Source organism: Globicephala melas, chromosome 11 (assembly GCF_963455315.2).
Source record: "Globicephala melas chromosome 11, mGloMel1.2, whole genome shotgun sequence".
NCBI classification, from domain to species: domain Eukaryota; kingdom Metazoa; phylum Chordata; class Mammalia; order Artiodactyla; family Delphinidae; genus Globicephala; species Globicephala melas.
In genome coordinates this window covers 48,420,252-48,444,427 of record NC_083324.2, presented here as the reverse complement: position 1 = coordinate 48,444,427, position 24,176 = coordinate 48,420,252, and the positions used below count along the sequence as shown (strand labels likewise).

Genomic DNA, 24,176 nt, shown 5'->3' with positions numbered 1-24,176 from the left:
CTCTCAAGTGCTCATGGAACATTCTCTGGATAGATCATATCCTGGGTCACAAATCAAGTCTTGGTAAATTTAAGAAAATTGAAATTGTATCAAGTATCTTTTCTGACCACAACGCTATGAGACTAGATATCAATTACAGGAAAAAAATCTGTAAAAAATACAAACACATGGAGGCTAAACAATACACTACTAAATAACCAAGAGATCACTGAAGAAATCAAAGAGGAAATCAAAAAATACCTAGAAACTAATGACAGTGAAAACACGACGACCCAAAACCTATGGGATGCAGCAAAAGCAGTTCTAAGAGGGAAGCTTATAGCAATACAATCCTACCTCAAGAAACAAGAAACATCTCAAATAAACGACCTAACCTTACAACTGAAGCAATTAGAGAAAGAAGAACAAAAAACCCCCAAAGTTAGCAGAAGGAAAGAAATCATAAATATCAGTTCAGAAATAAATGAAAAAGAAATGAACAAAGCAATAGCAAAGATCAATAAAACTAAAAGCTGGTTCTTTGGGCTTCCCTGGTGGCGCAGTGGTTGAGAGTCCGCCTGCCGATGCAGGGGACGTGGGTTCGTGCCCCGGTCCGGGAAGATCCCACATGCCGCGGAGCGGCTGGGCCCGTGAGCCATGGCTGCTGAGCCTGCGCTTTCGGAGCCTGTGCTCTGCAACGGGAGAGGCCACAGCAGTGAGAGGCCCTCGTATCACAAAAAAAAAAAAAAAAGCTGGTTCTTTGAGGAGATAAACAAAATTGATAAACCATTAGCCAGACTCATTAGGAAAAAAAGGGAGAACACTCACATCAATAGAATTAGAAATGAAAAAGGAGAAGTAACAACTGACACTGCAGAAATATAAAGGATCATGAGAGACCACTACAAGCAACTCTATGCCCATAAAATGGACAACCTGGAAGAAATGGACAAATTCTTAGAAAACCACAACTTTCCGAGACTGAACCAGGAAGAAATAGAAAATATAAACAGACCAATCACAAGCACTGAAATTGAGACTGTGATGAAAAATCTTCCAACAAACAAAAGTCCAGGATCAGATGGTTTCACAGGTGAATTCTATCAAACATTTAGAGAAGAGCTAACACCTAGCCTTCTCAAACTCTTCCAAAATATAGCAGAGGGAGGAACACTCCCAAACTCATTCTATGAGGCCACCATCACCCTGATACAAAAACCAGACAAAGATGTCACAAAGAAAGAAAACAACAGGCCAATATCACTGATGAACATAGTTGCAAAAATCCTCAACAAAATACTAGCAAACAGAATCCAACAGCACAGTAAAAGGATCATACACCATGATCAAGTGGGACTTATCCCAGGGATGCAAGGATTCTTTAATATACACAAATCAATCAACATGATACACCATATTAACAAATTGAAGGAGAAAAACCATATGATCATCACAATAGATACAGAAAAAGCTTTCAACAAAATTCAACACCATTTATGATAAAAACTCTCCAGAAAGTAGGCATAGAGGGAACTTACATCAACATAATAAAGGCCATATATGACAAACCCACAGCCAACATCATTCTCAATGGTGAAAAACTGAAACCATTTCCTCTAACATCAGGAACAAAACAAGGTTGTCCACTCTCACCACTGTTATTCAACATAGTTTTGGAAGTTTTAGCCACAGCAATCCGAGAAGAGAAAGAAATAAAAGGAATCCAAATCAGAAAAGAAGAAGTAAAGCTGTCACTGTTTGCAGATAACATGATACTCTACATAGAGAATCCTAAAGATGCTACCAGAAAACTACTAGAGCTAATCAATGAATTTGGTAAAGTAGCAGGATACAAAATTAATGCACAGAAATCTCTTGCATTCTGATACACTAATGATGCAAAATCTGAAAGAGAAATTAAGGAAACACTCCCATTTACCATTGCAACAAAAAGAATAAAATACCTAGGAATAAACCTACCTAAGGAGACAAAAGATCTGTATGCAGAAAACTATAAGACACTGATGAAAGAAATTAAAGATGATACAAACAGATGGAGAGATATGCCATGTTCTCGGGTTGGAAGAATCAACATTGTGAAAATGACTATACTACCCAAAGCAATCTACAGATTCAATGCAATCCCTGTCAAACTACCAATGGCATTTTTTACAGAAGTAGAACAAAAAATTGCACAATTTGTTTGGAAACACAAAAGACCCTGAATAGCCAAAGCAATCTTGAGAGAAAAATGGGGCTGGAGGAATCAGGCTCCCAGAATTCAGACTATACTACAAAGCTACATTAATCAAGACAGTATGGTACTGGCACAAAAACAGAGATATACATCAATGGAACAGGATAGAAAGCACAGAGGTAAACCCACACACATAAGGTCACCTTATTTTTGATAAAGGAGGCAAGAATATACAATGGAGAAAAGGCAGCCTCTTTAATAAGTTGTGTTGGGTAAACAGGACAGCTACATGTAAAAGGATGACATTAGAACACTCCCTAACACCATACAGAAAAATAAACTCAAAATGGATTAAAGACCTAAATGTAAGGCCAGACACTATAAAACTCTCAGAGGAAAACATAGGCAGAACACTCTATGCCATAAATCACAGCAAGATCCTTTTTGACCCACCTCCCAGAGAAATGGAAATAAAAACAAAAATAAACAAATGGGACCTAATGAAACTAAAAAGCTTTTGCACAGCAAAGGAGACCATTAACAAGATGAAAAGACAACCCTCAGAATGGGAGAAAATTTTGCAAATGAAGCAACTGACAAAGGATTGATCTCCAAAATTTACAAGTAGCTCATGCAGCTCAATATCAAAAAAACAAACAAACCAATCCAAAAATGGGCAGAAGACCTAAATAGACATTTCTCCAAAGAAGATATACAGATTGCCAACCAACACATGAAAGGATGCTCAACATCACTAATCATTAGAGAAATGCAAATCAAAACTACAGTGAGATATCACCTCACACCAGTCAGAATGGCCATCATCAAAAAATCTGCAAGCAATAAATGCTGGAGAGGGTGTGGAGAAAAGGGAACATTCTTGCACTGTTCTTGGGAACGTAAATTGATACAACCACTATGGAGAACAGTATGGAGTTTCCTTAAAAAACTAAAAATAGAATTACCATATGATCCAGCAATCCCACTACTGGGCATATACCCTGAGAAAACCATAATTCAAAAAGAATCACGTACTACAATGTTCATTGCAGCTCTATTTACAATAGCCAGGACATGGAAGCAACCTAAATGTCCATCAACAGATGAATGGTTAAAGAAGATGTGGCACATATATACAGTGGAATACTACTCAGCCATAAAAGGAAATGAAATTGAGTTATTTGTAATGAGGTGGATGGACCTAGAGTCTGTCATACAGAGTGAAGTAAGTCAGAAAGAGAAAAACAAATACCACATGGTAACACATATATATGGCATCTAAAAAAAAAAATTGGTTCTGAAGAACCTAGGGGCAGGACAGGGATAAAGATGCAAACGTAGAGAATGGACTTGAGGAAACGTGGAGGGGGAAGAGTAAGCTGGGATGAAGTGAGAGAGTGGCATGGACATATACACACCACCAAATGTAAAATAGATAGCTAGTAGGAAGCAGCTGCATAGCACAAGATCAGCTCGGTGCTTTGTGACCACCTAGAGGGGTGGGATAGGGAGGGTGGGAGGGAGATGCAAGAGAGAGGGGATATGGGGATATATGTATATGTATAGCTGATTCACTTTGTTATAAAGCAGAAACTAACACACCATTGTAAAGCAGTTATCCTCCAATAAAGATGTTAAAAAAATTATCATTTTTATCTTCTTTTTAAAGGAAGCATAAATGGCAGATTGCTGCACGTAGGATATGACATACGGATCCTGTGGGGCAACTTTAATAATTAACCACTCTCATGGTTTAACTGAATCCCACATTCTGTCATTTTCCTATTTCCTTTCCTGACCTGGACAAGAAAAGGAGATTGAACCACTTTTGTCTCAAGTACAGTCACACCTTGGAGCTGTCGCGGGTTTGGTTCCTGAGCACTGCAATAAAGCAAATATTCCAATAAAGGAAGTTACACAAATTTTTTGATTTTGCAGTGCATATTAAAGTTTTGTTTACACTCTACCATAGTCTATTAAGTGTGCAATAGCATCATGTCTTAAAAAACAATGTACAGATGGACCTAGAGAGTGTCATACAGAGTTAAGTAAGTCAGAAAGAGAAAAACAAGTACCATATATTAACACATATATGTGGAATCTAGAAAAATGGTATAGATGATCTTATTTGCAAAGCAGAAATAGAGACACAGGCATAGAGAACAAATGTATGGATACCAAGGGGGAAAGGGGATGGGGTGGGAGGAATTGGGAGATTGGGATTGACACCTATACACTATTGATACTATGTATAAAATAGGGAACTCTACTTAATGCACTGTGGTGACCTAAATGGGAAGGAAATCCAGAAAAGTGGGGATATATATATAAGTATAGCTGATTCATCTTGCTGTACAGTAGAAATTAACACAACATTGTAAAGCAACTATACTCCAACAAAAATTAATTTAAAAAAAGAAAGTATAAATTGGGAAAAAAGACAATATACATACATTAATATAAAAATACCTTGTTGGTAAAAAATGCTAACCATCATCTGAGCCTTCAGTGAGTCATAGGAGTAACATCTAAGATCCCTGATCACAGATCACCATCACAAATATAACAATAATGACCAAACTTGAAATTTTGTGAGAGTTACCAAAATGTGACATAGAGACACGAAGGGAGCAAATGCTATTTGGAAAAATAGCCGATAGACTTGCTTGACCCAGGGTTGCCACAAACCTTCAGCTGATAAAAAATGCAATATCTTCAAAGCATAATAAAGTGAAACACAGTAAAATGAGGTAAGGCTGGGTACATTTGACCAGGAAATACAGAGTCTTGTTTTATTCATTTTATCAGGAAACACCATGAGAATGAGCACATTCTCATTATTAATATAATATTAATATGACCTTGGTTTCTTTCTTTCCTTTTTTTAATACCAAAAGGAAAAACCATTTGGAGAAGACCACCTTGTCATGTTGGCCCATGAGTTCCTTTGCTACCAAAATGAAATGATCATACAAAAGAGATATTAAGATCATAAGGACAGGGGACTTCCCTGGTGGTCCAGTGGTTAAGACCCCGTGCTTCCAATGCAGGGGGCACGGGTTTGATCCCTGGTTGAGGAGCTAGGATCCGATATGCCATGTGGCAAAAAATTTGACATAAAGTAATTGCAAAAAAAAAAGGGAAATAAATTTGAACTGTAGGAATAAAATCTACATTTAAAAAAATCATAAGGACAATATTAATAACTGGCTATCACTGTGCCCTTTCTGTGTGTCAAGCACTCCTTCAAGTGAATCATAATCATTTTCTCATTTACTCTTCACAAAAATCCTGGGAGGAAGGTGTTATCATTCTCACTTCATAGATGGAAAAAAAAAAACAAAAACAGAACGTGGGTAATTTGTCCAAGTTCACGCAAAGAATCAGTGGCCATGCCAGGATTCAAATCCATATCTGTCTCAAATTCTGTGATCATAACCTCTTCACATCTTGCCTCACCCTGAGTGCGTTGAAAGTCAAGCTGAGAAAACTGTTCTTGGCAAAGAAGTGGGTAAGATTTGGATTCTTTAGTGGTGAGGGGAAATCTGGAAGGCAATAGATACGTATATGTGTGTGTGCCTGGGTCACTTTACTGTGTACCTGAAACTAACACAACACTGTGGATTAACTATACTTTAATTTTTTAAAAATGGAAAAGATAAAAATAAAGCCTTATTGACTTAGCAGGGAAAAAAAAAAGATTTGGATTTTTTAAAGTTCCAGAAAGTTCTGACCTCTTGTTGGTATTTCCTGGGCAGCAAACGTTGGACCTTTTATCTCAGCTGTAGATTCTTGAAGCTCAGCTTACTTTAGGGTAGCGGGAGTTGCATCCAGGGTTAGGCCTTGCCTGGAAGGGGACCCCAAGGCATGGTCCGCCCTGCTCCCCGTAAGGCCTGAGGAGGCACCTCAGGCCCAGTGCCAACTCCATTCTGCACTCCTGGTCTCTCTTGGCCTAACTGGTAAAGGCTCCACTGTTTCAAGCAGATCCTCAACGAGCACACTTCTAACTTGTAACAGCATCAGTCTTCTTTAGTAAAGGTTTGGTGAAGGTCAGAGGCTTTTTTTTTTTTTTTTTTTTTTTGCAGTACGCGGGCCTCTCACTGCTGTGGCCTCTCCCGTTGTGTAGCACAGGCTCCGGACGCACAGGCTCAGCGGCCATGGCTCACGGGCCCAGCCACTCCGTGACATGTGGGATCTTCCCGGACCGGGGCACGAGCCCGTGTCCCCTGTATCAGCAGGCGGACTCTCAACCACTGCGCCACCAGGGAAGACCCCAGAAAGCTGTTTGAACCCCTTGGACTAATACTGTTTTGTCCTTTTTCCCCTGCAGGACATCGAGGTCTCTGTGAACATTCTCTAAAATGTTTAAGCTCGAAAATCACGGAGCGGAAGCTGCAGGGCACGTGGCTGCCTGCTGGCCCAGGGAGCCTGGAGAAACCATTCCTGGGGCCTCGAGGCTCCTTGGTGCCCATGTTCAGCCCCCAGGGTAGCCTTCACCCTGTCCACGCTGACAGCAGCCTGCTGAAGCCCAGGGTCGTGACCGTGGTCAAGCTGGGTGGGCAACCCCTCCGCAAGATCACACTGCTCCTCAATAGACGGTCGGTCCAGACCTTCGAGCAGCTCTTGGCCGACGTCTCAGAGGCCCTGGGCTTTCCCAGATGGAAGAGTGACCGTGTGAGGAAGCTGTTCAACCTCAAGGGCAGGGAAATCAGGAGTGTGTCCGATTTCTTCAGGGAAGGGGATGCTTTCATAGCCGTGGGCAAAGAGCCACTGACGCTGAAGAACATCCAGGTGGCTATAGAGGAACTGTACCCCAGCAAAGCCCGGGCCCTGACCTTGACCCAGCACAGCCGGGTCCCCTCTCCAAGGCTGAGAAGCAGGCTTTATAGCAAGGCTCTGAAAGGGGGTCACCACTGTGGGGAGACCGAGACCACCAAGAGCTGCGGTGAGGCTGCCAGGTCCCAGGCTGCCATCAGACATCAGGGGAGGACCCCCGTGGAGGACAGGGTGAGGGGGAAGTGGGAGCCTGAACCCAGCAGCAAGGTGCCCAGGGATGCCACCCTGGAGAGGCATGCTAGCGGAGAGAAGCACCTGGGGGTGGAGATTGAAAAGACGTCGGGGGAAATAATCAGATGTGAGAAGTGTAAGCGGGAAAGAGAGCTCCAGCAGAGCCTGCAGAGGGAACGGCTCTCTCTGGGCACCAGCGAGCTGGACCTGGGCAGGTGCCCCAGCTATGACGTAGAGAGGCTGGTGAGGGCCAGGAGCTGCAGGAGGTCCCCTGAGGAGAAGCCCCAGGGTGGGGAGGAAGGTTGGAAGGAGGGCACCCGGAGCAGTCCCAGGCACCCGCCTCAGGAGCCGAGGAGACCCAGCAAAAGCACTGACAAGAAAGAGGACCAAGACCCAGGAGACCAGGAAGGTCATGGCCCAGCAGCAGCCAAGGCCAAGAGGGACGTTGTCGGGGAAGCCCAGCCCATAAGAGAGGAGGAGAAAGACAGCAGGACCGTAGGCAGGAGCAAGCAGGGAGGCTGGCTGCGGAGGGAGCATCCTGCCGACCTCGACACAGAGAAGCTCCCCAGGACCAGAGGGGATGCGCAGGAGACGGAAAAGGAGAAAAAGCCGGGTGCGTCTGGAGGGAGGAGGATGGTTTCCCGAGATAAGCCGCCGGCCAGGGTAGAAAAGGAGCCCAAGACGAGGCCGGAGGAAAGCAAGGCGGAGCGGCCGGGCGGCAGGAGGCGGCGGCCCGCGGGCATCCTGGTGGCAGATGTCCGCAAGCAGTACGAGCCGGGCCGCGTGATCGGGGACGGGAACTTCGCGGTGGTGAAGGAGTGCAGGCACCGCGGCACCCAGCAGGCCTACGCCATGAAGATCATAGACAAGTCCAAGCTCAAGGGGAAGGAGGACATGGTCGACAGCGAGATCCTGATCATCCAGAGCCTCTCTCACCCCAACATCGTGAAACTGCATCAAGTGTATGAAACGGACGCGGAGATCTACCTGATCATGGAGTACGTGCAGGGAGGGGACCTTTTCGATGCCATCATAGAAAGTGTGAAGTTCCCGGAGCGCGACGCTGCGCTCATGCTCATGGACTTGTGCAAGGCGCTCGTGCATATGCACGACAAGAGCATCGTCCACCGGGACCTCAAGCCGGAAAACCTGCTGGTAAGCCCCGCCCTGGCTGCGGTGGAAGAGGGAGGTTATAAAACGTGGGATACCGGAAGTCCGAACGGGCTCCTGCTCTGGTACCCTTGTGCGCTAGAGCATTTACCTTTATGGTCTTTTTTTTTTTTTTTTTTAACATACTCGTTTCAGTATTTAAAACTTTGGTTGTAGTTCATAAATTGCAGAGATAAATGGGTTTTGATTAAATTATTGAGGAAGAAGCCTTCCAATTTAAACAAAATGGAAACTGTTTCCTCGTGCCTGGGAGAAAAATATTTTCACCTTGACAGTGATCAGGTGGACTTCATTTCTTGGGCATTTGCACATCCTCTGACCTAGGTGCTAGGGGTGTCTGCTGGTAGCAGCTCTCCCTGCAGGCTTTGAGCCCACCCTCCCACCAAAAGTCCCCCTGGCCCTTTTGCAGAAGAGGTCTTGCCGCAGGAATTCAAAAGGCTCAGTACTGGGAATTCCCAGTCGGTCCAGTGGTTAGGACTGCAAGCTTCCACTGCAGGGGGCCTGGCTTCGATCCCTGGCTGGGGAACTAAGATCCCGAAAGCCTCTAGCATCAGTCCTTTCATCTCTCTGGGCCTTTGTTTCCTCACTTATAAAAGAGAAATAGTAATAGTACCTGTCTTAGAAGGTTGAGGGAGGATTGAGCACGGGAGCTGGCCTGGCACACACAGCTCAGCTGTTCTGTTTTTGGATGTAAACAATCTCCCAAAGCACCAACATCAAATAAGGACACTCTAGGACCCTGATGGATCCAGACAAAAGCAAGACCTCTTCATCATCATGTCCAAATCCAGATAAGAACAAGATTGTCCAGACCACAAATGGGGCTACATTTTCCCTTTTGGGTGACTATGATTCACTGCCCCACCTTCCTCCCACCTTCTAGATAAGAATTACCAAGATGCCCAATCATAGAATTACCCTCACTTCCTGACGGTATCCAGTTCAGAGCAAAATCCTGCTTTCATGAACCCTCTCCCAAGTCACCTAACACGATCCACCTCTTACAAGTTCATTGAACACCCTCTCTCTTAGATGCCTGGATCCCCAAGGTGTTGGGGATCTCCCTTGTTGCAATGAGTCAGTCAACCCAGTGTGTTCCTGAATTTCAAGTGTGTTCCTGGTGGGCTTCGTTAGGACAGTGCACTTCACGTGTTCCCTCTCTGGCCCCTTTGTCCCACTTTCTTCTTTGTAGCCCTAGTCACCACCTGATATGTTCCATATTTATTCTTCTATTTTCTTTTTCCTCCTCCTGGAAAGTTCTATGACCCCAGGAACATTGTTTTATTCAGAGTGTACCTTGAAAACGACATCAGTTCTGTCACATAGTGGAGATTCAATAAATATCAGTTGGATGAAAGAATGAATACAGACCCCAGCATGCTGCCTGGCAAATGGCAAGCATTCCATCAGTGGCAGCTACTCTCATTATTACTATGTTAGGAATGAGTCTGATATTAAGGTGGACATCATGAGGAAGAATCCAAAGCCAGATTGCTGCACATGAAGCCGTAGTAAATGGAGACAATGATCTTCGTGAGCCAGTTTTTTTTTTTTTTTTTTTTTGAGCTGGGGGGTGCGGTGGAGGGGAAAGGAGTTAACCTGTTTCCTTTCATTTCATGGCTGTAGAGCCAGCCTGGAAACATCATCCGTACATTCATCTGCCTGTAAGCTGCTCCCACAAGCAGAATGATTTCTGAGTGAGTCGAGCTAATTATCTGGTGAAGTGAGGTCTACATTGACCCCTAAATCAAGCAGCCTTGTTTTGGTCCAGATTCATAGAATTGCAGATCATTGACTGGTTGCCTGAATGGTCTGAATGACCAGGGAATAAATCTCCCTTTGAAGAATTTCATTTTTGTTTTTTGGGGTTTTTGGCCGCACTGCACAGCTTACAGGATCTCAGTTCCCCGACCGGGGATTGAACCCAGGCCCATGGCCGTGAAAGTGCCGAGTCCTAAGCACTGGACCACCAGGGAATTCCCTAAGAATTCCATTTTTAAATCATATTTTAAAACAATTTTTTAAAATTTATTTATTTTATTTTTGGCTGTGTTGGGTCTTTGTTGCTGCACATAGGCTTTTCTCTAGTTGTGGCAAGCGGGGGCTACTCTTCACTGCGGTGCACAGGCTTCTCATTGTGGTGGCTTCTCTTGCTGTGGAGCACGAGCTCTAGGCGCTCAGGCTTCAGTAGTTGTGGCACTCGGGCCCAGTGGTTGTAGCTCACGGGCTCTAGAGTGCAGGCTCGGTAGTTGTGGAGCACGGGCTTAGTTGCTCCATGGCATGTGGGATCTTCTCGGACCAGGGCTCGAACCCTTATCCCCTGCGTTGGCAGGCAGATTCTTAGCCACTGTGCCACCAGGGAAGCCCAAGAATTCCATTTTTGCATGAGCTAAGTGTCCTCATCCTTTTTTCACTTGCTTTTTGTTTCTGTCTTTTGGGTCTGAGCCCAAGTTTTCCCCATGTGTGATGTGCCGGACCCTGTTTACAATGGCACCTTGGAATCATGACAGAGCAGTGTTCTTTACAGATCCTCTGATGTTTTCACCAAATTGTGTAAGCAGGAGGAATTCTGACTAGAGGCCTGGGTGGGTCCCATGAACAGAACATTTTGGGCCTGTGCTTAATAAAGCATCAGAACAGTGATACATGTTCTCGAGGATGTGGAGTGAGATCCTTTACCCTATAGGATCGTTTTCTTTTGGGGACAGTCATCTGAGCTTGCATTTTATCCACAAGGTCCTGGAACCAATCTGTCGAGCTGGCCCATCTCTTGGGCAATAGAGACTCTCACTTGTGTTAAGGGACTGACTTGTCAGCAGTTTTTAAAATGGAGAAAGTCAGCACTTGCAGGTGGCATGTAGAGATTTGCTTCAGGAAATAAAAAATTGCAAGGAATACATTTAGTGTGGACAAGCTAGCTGCCTCTGAGAAGTCATTTGGCAACACCTTCATGGATTTAAATGTCAGTTCATATGTGTTTTAGTGCCCTTAAAGGCAGTGAAGTGTGTGTATGTGTGTGTTTGTGTCCTGAGAGAGAGCAAAAACTGCAGCGGAGCTATAATTTTTCAGTCTAATACATGAGTTGTTTATTGGTGTTAATTGTAATTGATATTTCGACCCTTTTTTCTGATTTTAAAGAAATCACTTTTTTATTGTATCATTTATTTTACTTTTTTTTTACATTTTTTTACCTTTTTTTTACCTTTTTTTTACATTTTTTTCCACTTTTTTATTGTATCATTTTTTTTACATCTTTATTGGAGTTTAATTGCTTTACAATGTTGTGTTAGTTTCTGCTTTATAACAAAGTGAATCAGCTATATGTATACATATATCCCCCTATTCCCTCCCTCTTGCGTCTCCCTCCCACCCTCCCTATCCCACCCCTCTAGGTGGTCACAAAGCACCAAGCAAGAAAGCCTACTTTTTGTTTTTTTTAAATAAAAACTTTCTTTCGTGGTGGCAAGTCTCCTTCAGAAGCTGCAAAAAGCTACAGATCTGAGCCATCTTTGGTGGCATAGGGTAACATCTTTTCTGTCTTGTGGATAATCTGTCAGCTGGTGTTTTTCAGACTGAGTGGGCCTGTCACATTTCTAAATCGTGTCTGTCCTTTTTCCAGATGAGTAAAGTTGAATATATTGTTATGTCAGACTTTAAATGCTACCTAACATAAGTTCTTTGTGGTTTTTCAGACAAAGATCTGGGGAGTGTTGGATTTGACAATAGACTCCTTGTCTGAGTTTAGAAAGGTGTCATCTCTAAACCTGTTGTTAGGATAATTATGTTGCAAACTCGGCTGGTCTTCTGAGAGTTAATATTAGTAAATATCACCATGGTGACTACTGTCCATCAATTAATGTTCTTTAGTTGACTTTAATTTAGTGTTCCGCTCTTGTGCTGACTTCTGTATTATCAAAGTAATTGTTTCTTCCTTTAATGGATGGCTACTGTCTGTATCAATACTTTGCTAAACGTAGGAGACTGATGATGTTAGAACTAACTTCTGATTACATGGCTGAGTGTGGCTGCTTTTAGAGACTTCCAGAATGTGCTAGGAGCTCTTAATGGATCTAGCAAGCTTACCATGTTGTTTTCTCCAGCAGAAATATTTATATCTGATAATTGGGCCCTAGATTAAAATTTTAGGCCTGTATTACTGAGCTTATCTATTTCTAGTGATCACATTTCCTGATACGATGCTAGTGCTCCTCTTCCCTTAGGGCTATTTAGACTCCTGAAACCTTACAAAGAAAATTTTCATTATGAGAATTTCCAGCTTGAAGAAATATCAGTGTTAATTGCTTCTTCTGCCAGCATGTGCTCCCTTGGAGAGGTTGGAATGTGCTGTGTGGTGTTGACTGGGCCCTAAGCAAACAGGAACCAGAGAGGTGATGATGTGTAGACACCAAAGGCATGTCACAGGCCAGTAATGTGACAGGTCCTGGGAAAACTTTGTCCCCACTGATTTTTTTCAGTCATTCTTTGTATTACGCTATCTTTTGCTGTTGAAATGTGAATTGATTTTAGGCATTGGCATTTCCATGTGAATTGGTTTCTAAGATCATTTCCGTCCTCATGGCCAGTTGGAAATGGAAACTTGGAGGGAGAAGGCCAGAGGAAGTGTGAAGGATCAAGTAAGAAGATGACAAAGATAAATAAGCTCTACCCCTTTTCTTAGGGGGAGCCAGCCGCTTGCTGTTTGGTCTGTACTCTGCTTCCATCTGCTGTTCAGAGATGATCATTGAAAGATCACATTTAAATTGATGTGCCCTTGAAGGAGAGGAGGCTGTTAATGGCTCAGAAAAGGAAAGATTCCTTTTGAAGCTTTGAGACTGTCCAGATGTGATCTGGCTGCTTATGTAAATGTAGATTGTCTGGATTCAAAGCAGGGTACTTTTGTGTGGCTAGAAAAAGGGATGATGGATGCAGATGGACCAAGAGTCATTAAAGTACCATGTAAATTAATCTCTAACACCCTTTCAGTTAGAGGGCAATTGAAAACGAGCCCCAGAAGGAATGTGACCCAGAGCAGTGAATTTAGATAAACCTGTAGCTAGAGAAACGGAGATGTGGGGTGAGGACAAGGTCAGATGTGTGCACTGGGGCTGTGGCGTCGAAGTGGGTCATTTAGTGGGGTCTTTGCCTTGATGGCCACCCAGTGCCTAGTCAGCTGAGGGTACCGAGGCTCACTGATTTGTTCAAATCATACGTGGTATATGGTGTTCATTTCTGGGCATTCTTTGTTAAAAGAGGCGTCAATTAAATAGGGATTATCTAGAACTTTACAGTGCACAAGAATCGCCCTGGGGTCTCATAGGATGCAGTTCTGTTCAGTGGATCCTGGGTAGCCTGAGGTCTCCATCAAGCTCACAAGTGATGCTTGTGCTGCTGGTTCAAGAGCTGTACTTAGCGTAGGGAGGAGCGAGAAGGGGATGATGGGTCAGGAGACCTGATCCTATAAGGATAAGCTTGAGGATTCTCGGATGTGAACTTAGAGAAGCAGCATTGGTACCACCTGGGAGCCTGTTAGAGAAACCAGAAGCACCCTGGGGGGAATCCTGGTACTTGTTGCCCATCTTTGGAAGTGGTGTGTCCTTCCCAGAGGGCAGATTTAGAAAAAAGGGGTGGAGGTGGAATTCTGGATCAACGTGGGGTGAACCTCCTCACAAGTTAATCTGACTGTGATCTGGATGGTCTGCCATGTGAAGCTATGGGATCTTTTCCATCTTGAGATTTCAACCAGAGGTGAATGATAGTCTGGTGGGAAGATGTTGTAGACAAGTTTCCTGTTTGGGTGGAGACTTTGATGGTTTCACAAGTTCCACACAATGTAAATTGGTGCAGCCACTATGGAGAACCATATGGAGGTTCCTTAAAAAACTAAAAATAGAACTACCATATGATCCAGCAATCCCACTCCTGGGTGTAGATCCAGAAAAGATGAATTCTCTAATTTGAAAAGATACGTGCACCCCAAAGTTCATAGCAGCACTATTTACAGTAGCCAAGAAGCAACCCAAATGGCCATTGACAGATGAATGGATAAAGATGATGTGGTACATATATATAATGGAATATTACTCAGCCATAAAAAAGGCTGAAATAATGCCATTTGCAGCAACATGGACGGACTTAGAGATGATCATGCTAAGTGAAGAAATTCAGACAGAGAAAGACAAATATCATATGATATCACTTACATGCAGAATCGAAAATATGATACAAATGGACTTATTTATAAAACAGAAACAGACTCACAGACTTAGAAAACAAACTTATGGTTACCAAAGGGGAAAGGGTGGGGGGAGGGATAAATTAGGAGTTTGGGATTAACAGATACACACTACTATATATAAAATAGACAACCAACAAGGTCCTACACAGGGAACTATATGCAATATCTTGCAATGAACTATAATGGAAAAGAATATGAAAAAGAATATATATATATATATATACAACTGAATCACTTTGCTGTACACCAGAATCTAACACAACATTGTCAATCAACTATACTTAAATTAAAAAAAAAAAAGTTGCACAAATACCAGAAGGAAGAGTTATTCCAGGAGGATGTCAGTCATTTGAATTCAAGGATTAAGATAAGAACTGTTTCGAAGCCAAGAATGTGAGGTGCCTGTTGGAAAACAAAAAAACCAAAAAAACCAAAAAGAAAATTCACACTGTCAGTGTGTGACCCTAAATGTAGTTAAGCTGCTCATGTAGGCGAAGTAAATAAGTCTCAAGTCACACTGACAGCTCTGAAAAATGTTACATAAAACCAGGGACTTCCCTGGTGGTACAGTGGTTAGGACTCCACACTCCCAATGCAGGGGGCCCGGGTTCGATCCCTGCTTGGGGAGCTCGATCCCACATGCAGGCCGCAACTAAGAGTTCACATGCCACAACTAAGGAGCCCACCTGCTGCAACTATGGAGCACACATGATGCAACTAAGGAGACCGCCTGTTGCAACTAAGATCTGGCGCAACCAAATACATAAAATAAATTAAAAGATAAAATAAATTTTTAAAAATGTTACATAACTCCTGACAGCAGAGGCTGGAGACAGAAGAATTAAAAACACAGAACATTCTCACTTTCTGGAAGGAACAAATGACTCTGTGGATCCTAACCACCCTCGGGTTCTGCTATGGGTCTCATCATCCTGAGACTCAAAGAGAAAAGCTATGGAGACAAGAAGCAGTGTAATATTATTCTAGGAAGGCCATAAAATAATTTTTAAAAACAGATTTGGTATTTGAAAATGTATCCTGGGCTTTCCTGGTGGCGCAGTGGTTGAGAGTCCGCCTGCCGATGCAGGGGACACGGGTTCGTGCCCCGGTCTGGGAAGATCCCACGTGCCGCGGAGGGGCTGGGCCCATGAGCCATGGCCGCTGAGCCTGCGCGTCCGGAGCCTGTGCTCCGCAACGGGAGAGGCCACAACAGTGAGAGGCCCGCGTACCGCAAAAAAAAAAAAAAAGAAAATGTATCCATCAGCATCTGGACATTTAACATAATACATTTTCAAAATAAATATCATGAAAAACTTCAAAATAGCTAAAAGGCCAAGTCTCCATCATGTTTCATCTGCTCCTGACTCAGTGGACTCGGGTTTTGGAATCAGGGGTTGGGGGGATGGGGGGTTTGAGGAAGGAAATGCTCGTCATTTTGCATAGGGATTCATAGTTTATTTTGGTGTATTCAATCAGCCAAATGCTTTTAATGCTGATCATTTGGTTGGGAATATTTACAAATATTTGTGAGGGACAGATTGTTTCAGCAGTCACCCAGCAAATGGGACTCATGGAGATGGTCCATCTGGAAACTTAAGGCAGCACACATTTTTTTTTGTCCTTGCCTTCCAAAGTAGATTTTCTAGTGTAAATTATTCTAATAATTACCTCTCCAGTCTCCTTTAGGGCTCTGTCTGTCTCGATACACAGACCAAAGCAGAAGTGTGTTTTAGTTTTACGCCTATGATTTCCATTAGGTTAGGTTAATTATGAAGATATTGATTAGATTGCCCAGCAGTGACTTGGGCTCAGTAGTTAAGACACATTCTGCTTACAGAGATGTAAACTCTCTGGCAGCAACCAAAGCAGGTTTGGAGCACTTACCCTTGGCTGAGGAGATTGGGGAGTGGCTGCCCACCCTGCATTTTCGGGTGTGGGTCTGATGCAGCACAGGGAGAACCAGAGCCCTGCCTAATGCCCTCCAGCCCCCCAAGTGCTGGTCGGTGCATTGGGAAACTTGGCCCCCGTTCCAGTGAGGATGCAAGGGCGTGCACCTGCAGACAGGTTGATAATTTCTCCTGTAGCCCTGGTGGCTCCATTGAGTCACACTTGGATGAGATCACCCAGGCTAATCCCAGTGAGTTTCCCATAGCGCTGAAATTAGCCACTCAGCTCACTTTGGCCTGAGCCATCAGCTTCTACCATGAGATGCGGGCCCGGTAAAGCAGGGGAGGAGGATGGAGCCTTGACAGCAGAGGATGGACCAGGGCCATGCCTGGGAAGGAGGCCCTCGGTTTGGATAAGGAGATCCTGAAAGGGGAGGAGGAAGATAGCAAGGCTGACTTTCTGTATCAATACTTCCTATTTTGCGTGAAGTCAGTCCTGCTCTGCAGAGGTGAACTATTGTGGAGGGTAAAATTATGATATTAATTAGTTTAATCTTGAAACCCAGACAGCCCAGCAGATGCTCTGGAGGTCTTGGCCACACAGCAGAAATGCTCCCAGGGACACGGCCATCTCTCTCCCAAGAGGGATCACTCCTGGGCCCAGCACAGCCTGAGGGATTTACTGCAAAAGCCCTTTTTGTAACAACATGGTAAAACTCAGGGTCGAGAATGGCTGGCTGTGCCCCCTGATGGTGGAGGTTTGCCTCTGGTCCACCTGCTTCCAATTCTTTGGGGGCCTTTGGATGAGACCTCCTCAGCCTCCTGAAACAGAAATAACCCTTTGCTGGAAGATTCGGCATCATACACCAGTTACAAGCACAGACTCTAAAGCCCAAGTGTCAGGGTTCAAACTCCAGGTCACCATTTACTATGTAACTGTGCCTCCATTTCCTTATCTGTAAAACGGGAATGTGCATGGCCTTACAGGACTGCAATGACGATTAAATGAATTAATATTTTGTAAGATGTTATAAACAGCGCCTGGCATCAAAGAAGCACGACAGGGCTTCCCTGGTGGCGCAGTGGTAGAGAGTCCGCCTGCCGATGCAGGGGACACGGGTTCGTGCCCAGGTCCAGGAAGATCCCACATGCCGCCGAGTGGCTGGGCCCGTGAGCCATGGCAGCTGAGCCTGCGCGTCCGGAGCCTGTGCTCCGCAATGGGAAAGGCCACAACAGTGAGAGGCCCGCGTACCACAAAAAAAAAAAAAAAAAAAAAAAAAAGATGAAGAAGCACGACAGAAGTGTTTGCTAGGTAAACCATATAATTTTAGCCTCCACTGCTTATTTGTCTACTTTTTCATTACAATTCCCACTTCTTTTTCCTTTCTTTTTTTCCTCTGCTCCGACTTTACATTATCCACAGGCATTTTCTAATTCTCATTAAAGCTAGTCTGTGCTCAAAAATATCATTGATCCTTGTTCTAACTCAGTGCTGCCCAGTGGATTCTTCTCTACTGATGGAAATGTTGTAGATTTGCACGATCCAATATAATAGCCCTTAGCCATGGATGGTTATTGAACACTTGAAATGTGGCTAGTGGATCTGAGAAACTGAATTTCTAATTTTATTAGATTTTAATTTAATTAATTTAAAATAAATAGCCATCTGTGGCAATATGGTGCTACCATATTGGACAGCAGAGAAAATCTAACTCATTGGTTCTGTAGTGAGCACGTGTCACTGAGATCAAGTTGGATTTGTCAGTGTTGGGTCAATCTATAAGCTCCTGTGTTTTATTGTTTGCTTATCCTGAACTTGCATGGTTGTTGTCCTGTTAGTTTTCCTTCTTTGTTCTCATCACAATTTTGGTGGTTTGGGGATTTTGATTTCTTACAGGTTCAGCGAAATGAGGACAAATCTACCACCTTGAAACTGGCTGATTTTGGTCTTGCAAAGCATGTGGTGAGACCTATATTTACTGTGTGTGGGACTCCGACTTATGTAGCTCCTGAAATTCTTTCTGAGAAAGGTAAGGGTTACACATTGCTCTGGGGGACTCCAGCTCACTTACTAACCAAGGTTTAACTTTTAATATTTAAATTTTACATTTTTCAACATGGAGCAGTGGAAAGTCTCAGAGAGTTGGCACTAAGCTTGTACTTGGATGTTAATGGAAATATTTGAAATAGGTGTTCTTGACCAAAGCATGAGCACTTTTTCCTCACCAGGGCTGCCCTTATTACAGAGAAGGGATTGTGGTATATGTGCGTGTGTGTGTGTGTGTGTGTGTGCGTGTGCGCACGCACACGCACGCATGCACGTGTGTTGGCAGGACGGTGAGATGGAAGAAGGTGGAGAATTGGGTGGGGAACGCAAGCAAGCAAGGTCATTTGGCCACTCACCCAAGGTTACCTCTAATGGAGACAATTGGAACGGTTCTTATGGTAATTGGCTTAAAAATTCCTTTACCAACCTTGCATTTAAAGGAAAAGTAGGTCCCATTTCAAACTCAATGAATAACATTTATTACAGGCTTGTATATTGTATGAGGGTCCAGTGGGCTATTTTAGTGACACACTCTGTAAAGGATATACAAGGAAATCATTATTATTATTATTATATGCCTCCAAGTATGTGAATGCCTATTTAGCCATCCTGGCACTCCAGGAGAAATCAGTTTAGCCACCCTATGATGGCTAAAGATGGGAAGGCTCTGGATGGGTTGTGGGTCTGGGAGTAGGGAGGAGGGAGAGATTTTGTCCCAGCAGCAGAAGCAACAGGGAAGCCAACATGCAGAGACTAGACTATGCATGGAGGTTGGGTGGTAGAGACATTGAGAAGACCAGCCTCAGTGGAGCAGAGGGAATTGCAGTTGGATGGGTAGGTTGAGTCTGGATTCCCCACAAGTGAGTTTGGACTCGGTGTGGCCAGCATAGTAGCTGTGGTAACATGGTGACAGTGGGACAAGAGAGTACTGAGCGACTATAGACATTTTAATGGAGGCATTACTGAGCTGCATAAGAGAGGAATGAAAGCAAATAGTCTACGTGAACTCTGGGAAGTCAGGATGGTAGGGCTTGCACCAACTAACACAGGGTGTCGGAAAGGTAAGCTCTTTTGGGAGATGGGGATGGGGTGAGTTAGACTTTGAACACACTGACTCTGTAGCGATATTTAGGTGGATACACAGAGTTGTCTGGTTGGCTGAACGTGTGCTTTTGAGACCCCTCGATACAGAGATGGCAGCCAAAGTGGTGAGATAATGTGTCTCTGCCTCTACTGCACAGGTTATGGGCTGGAGGTGGACATGTGGGCCGCAGGCGTTATCCTCTACATCCTCCTGTGCGGCTTCCCCCCATTCCGCAGCCCAGAGAGGGACCAGGATGAGCTCTTTAACATCATCCAGCTGGGCCACTTCGAGTTCCTGGCTCCTTACTGGGACAACATCTCTGACGGTGAGACCTGGGGCTTCCCGGGCAGGAGGGAAGGGGATGGAGAGATGGAGCCCCTCCAGGGATCAGGTCAGATGTGTAAAACGCCACCCAGAGAACCCACTACGATACCTGGGCTGTCAGCATCTTGTGCTTCATCCTTTATTTCCTGCTAGATTGGTGTAGATTTCCATAGCATTCCGAACACGACTTGCTTTGAGATATAACGAAAGATTCTCACCACCAGTTGTAGTCACCAAATACTTTTCCTGAAGCCAATTAAAGAACCTCGGAACTGAAAAATATCAGAAATGTGTAATCCTCATTTGGAAAGATCAAAGCCATCTCATAGGGAATTCCCTGGCAGTCCAGTGGTTAGGACTCGGTGCTCTCTTGCCGAGGGCCCAGGTTCAATCCCCGGTTGGGGAACTAAGATCCCACAGGCGTGCAGTGCAGCCAAAAAAAAAAAAAAAAAAAAAAAATGCCATCTGCCATCTCATATACAGAAGTATTTGGGAATTGGACAGACTGGAGATGCTTATTTCACCTGTGAATACTCAGGCTCCTATGGGGGCATACTTGGGGCACAGGGGCTCTGGAAGGTTGAGGGAGAAGGTCTCAGGTACTTTTTAGTGGAGCAGAAGCATGTGTGGTCCTCCTCCTTTTTGGCCCTTTCAAGTGGAATTTTCCCCCTTGTTTCTACTGATTTGTATGTACTACCCACTGCCCTTGTAAAATTGAGAACTAGATCACTGGGGGTTTTGAGTCTTTAGCTGAAAAAGTAGAATAGGAGTGATAACTTTTCCCCAATTTCCCCTAAACACATCATCTAAGATAAGTTATTCATCTGCCCTTGTCCTCAGCTCTGCCTCCTCATCTGGGGCTCGGGCTTGCGGGAAGGGAAGAGCTTCATTTTTTTCCACTTAACTAAGGTGGGCAGAGGGTAGCTTGCTGCCTGTAGGGTAAGGGTCTTGAGCTGATCAAGGCAGTGGCAATTTAGGAATTGAAGGACTAAAAGTCATTTTAGAAAGTTCTATGCAACACTGTTCTTAGATTTGGTTATGGTGGCCCCTGCCCTGAGTCCCATGCCTTAGAGGGCCTGCTCTGGTTACATGTCTCCCCAGAAGTGAGGAGACTCTGGGGACAAGAGGCTGTGCCCCCCGCCAGAGCCCAGGCTCCCCCTTCTAGACCATTTAACCGGGACCCCAGAATTTCCTGCACAAATGGCCAAAGCCCACTTCCAAGGCTTGTGAGACCTCTTTTCCCAGCCTCTCCCCACAGTGCCCTAGGCTGCCAAGGAGCAGCTGTTTGGGGGGCGTAGGGGGAGCACAGACATATTGGTGGGGCGTCCAACTGTCCACACACAGGCATGTGAGACTAGAATTCCGTTTAAACCTGGGCTTCTACCCCCTGAGTCCTCCGAGGACCTTGAAGGAGTGATGCTGGGATGAATGGGGAAGGGGTACATTGTGGGCGGAATCTGCCCAGTTTGAACGGGGTGGGGTAGGAGAAATCCTGTGGTCTCCATGCTCAAGCGGTGGCTGGACAGTGGCCATAGAAGCGGGGCAATTGGTGGGTGAACAGCTGACCTTGAACAAGAGGCATCCCCCAATAAAGGTAAATAAACATGGGTATCTTTTTCCCCATGCATTCTTTTTTTAAAAAAATATATATACATTCATGCCTTTATTACATCAGGTATTTTTTTTTTGGCCGTGTTGCACAGCTTGCAGGGACCTTGGTTCCCCAACCAGGAATTGAACCCGTGCCCCGCTGCAGTGGAAACGCAGAGTCCTAACCACTGGGCCGCCAGGGAATTCCCTCCCGTGTATTCTTGAGTAATTGGTTAAGAGGCTCAGGGAGCCGGCCTGGGAGAGCCAGCGAGCCAGGGAGAAATCTCTTCTCCTCCCCGTCTGCCACCTGACCCACCAGCTGTCACCACATCTCTCTAGAATCAGTCATGGTCTTGAGCAAAAAATGAAATTCATTTTGAATTTGCATTATTTACTACTTAGATCTCTTTGCCCATGTTTTTCAGTTTTGTCAATCTGGAGGTATATTTATCGATTTAGGAAGGAAGATTGGACATATTTTATTTAACAACTTGATAGTTTGATTTACAAATTTTAAAATATGTAGATGTATACTATGTGGCCTCCATGTGTCCTCTTGGGCTGGGCGGCGCCATGGGTGTTAGTTGCAGGCCTGACCTCATGACTCTATGTCTAACGTGGTAGCTCTTAGCTGCATGTGGCTATTTGAATGTAACTGTAAATTAATTAAAAGGAAATGCAATAAGAATTCAGTTCAGGGAATTCCCTGGTGGTCCAGTGGATAGGACTCTGTGCTCTCACTTCCCAGGGCCCGGGGTTCAATCCGTGGTCAGGGGGCTAAGATCCCGCAAGACGCTCGGTGCGGCCAAAAAAAAAAAAAAAAAGTTCAGTTCATCAGTCGCACCAGCCATATTTCAAATGCTCAGTAGTCCCAAGAGGGTAGCGCAGATATGGAAAGTTTCCACCGTGGCAGAAAGTTCTCTGATCCAGCCATGGTGCTAACAGGAAAGTTTGTGTCCTTATTTCCTGTATGGGGAAGGGAAACTTCAAACCACCTGCATGCATCTCATTTTTCCGTCTTTCTGTCATTCCAACAGCTGCCAAAGATCTGGTGAGCCGGTTGCTGGTGGTAGACCCCAAAAAGCGCTACACGGCCCACCAGGTCCTTCAGCATCCCTGGATTGAAACTGCTGGAAAGACCAGAAGGGCAAAGCTACAAAAGGAGGGGCCCCCCAGCAGCGAGAACCACTTCCGGAGCCAGCACTCGAGGGCTGCAGAGCAGGCGTCATAGTCACGGCCTCAGCATTCGCTCAGCCCTCGGTTCTGCTCGGGGACAGAGAAGAGGATAGATGTCAAGGAGAAAAACAGTGAAAAAGCCTTCCTCCCATAATTGGAGAATCAGGGGAAGGAGAGAAGACAGTATATTTTAAAGCTTATTTCACAAAATAAACTTGAGTCAATGTTAAATGTTGTAACATATTTTTAGATTTGAAGCCTTTAATACATTTTTTGGGGGGTGAGGGGGAGACTTGTTCTCAGTGAAGAATTTTTGGTAATAATGATGTGTTTTGCTTCCTCCTCGTAATCAAGTTCATAGTATACTACATGAGTGGTGCTTACCAGGGTCTAAACTCCCCCTGTGAGATTAATAAGCTGAATCGTGGTCCTTCTGTGTTAATAAAATGTGCTCTGGATGACTGAAGTAACTGTATTCTGATTACTTCTTAACGCTGGTGATGAGAGCCAGGGAGTTATAGTTCAGACATGCCTCCCGAAACCACTGTGACTACGTATAAATGTGCTGATGGACCCTTGATGAACTGGCCAGGTCTGTTTAGGATGTGCTGGTCTCGGTCTCTAGCATTTTAGCCTTACTGAAAATCAGATTTAGTGCAGCCTGAAATGGAAAGAAGAAATCATTGGGAATTCCCTGGTGGTCCAGTGGTTAAGATGCCGTGCTTCCACTGCTGGGGGCACGGGTTCTCCTTCTGGTCGGGGAACTAGTATCCTGCATGCTGCGCAGCATGGCCAAAAAAAAAAGAAATCATTGATTTATTCCCGCCCCTTCAGGACCCATTTAGACTGCGTTTCAGCCAATGATCCCTGAGTCTGAGTCCCGACTACGTGAAGTTAGGCACTCAGGTGTGACTGTGTTTACATTTTCAGATCACGAGGGAGCCATCTAGTGCATTACTATGTCAGAAACGCAGTCGATATGTTACGCCTAGGCTGGAAGGAGCTCAGAATGTTCAGGCATGTTCCTATCTGCAGGGCAGACTGTGGAGGGCATAGGACATGTTGGTTATTTCACTCCGGACTTCGGTACCAACAGATGACCCTGGGAGTATGTATGAGCTGATAGCAAAACATCATCCTGATATTTCCCAGCTTGACTTTTCTAGGTTATATGTAACCTGGTCAATAGGACACAGAATCAGCCCCAAAGTGCAGGTTTCTCACCCCCCCCATCCCTTCCCTCACAGTGTAGGTGTCATCTCAGTGGAGGAAGTGCATCCAACAGGAAACAGGAACAGCGAGAGTTTAGTATAAGGAATTGCTGGAACAGGTGTTGGAAAATGCAGAAAGCACACAGGAAGTAATTCAGAGATGGTGACTCCTAGATGAGGAGCCAAGGGAAGAGACTTGGGCGATTCGAATGTAGAAGCTTGGAGGAGAAACCCTTGCAGCACATTCTGACTGTGCCACCCAGATGCCCC

General features: G+C 44.6%; 1 protein-coding gene across 1 annotated transcript in view; it reads left to right on the top strand.

The window, feature by feature from the left end:
• The window catches only part of DCLK3 (doublecortin like kinase 3), a 47,827-nt gene extending 24,681 nt beyond the window's left edge, over window positions 1-23,146 (top strand). The window contains exons 2-5 of the mRNA XM_030830126.2: window positions 6,507-8,338; window positions 18,372-18,504; window positions 19,763-19,930; window positions 22,557-23,146. Coding sequence (XP_030685986.1) covers window positions 6,507-8,338; window positions 18,372-18,504; window positions 19,763-19,930; window positions 22,557-22,750 — 2,327 coding nt within the window. The 3' untranslated portion in view covers window positions 22,751-23,146. The remainder of the gene's footprint in view (window positions 1-6,506; window positions 8,339-18,371; window positions 18,505-19,762; window positions 19,931-22,556) is intronic.
• The last annotated feature ends 1,030 nt before the right edge of the window (window positions 23,147-24,176 follow it).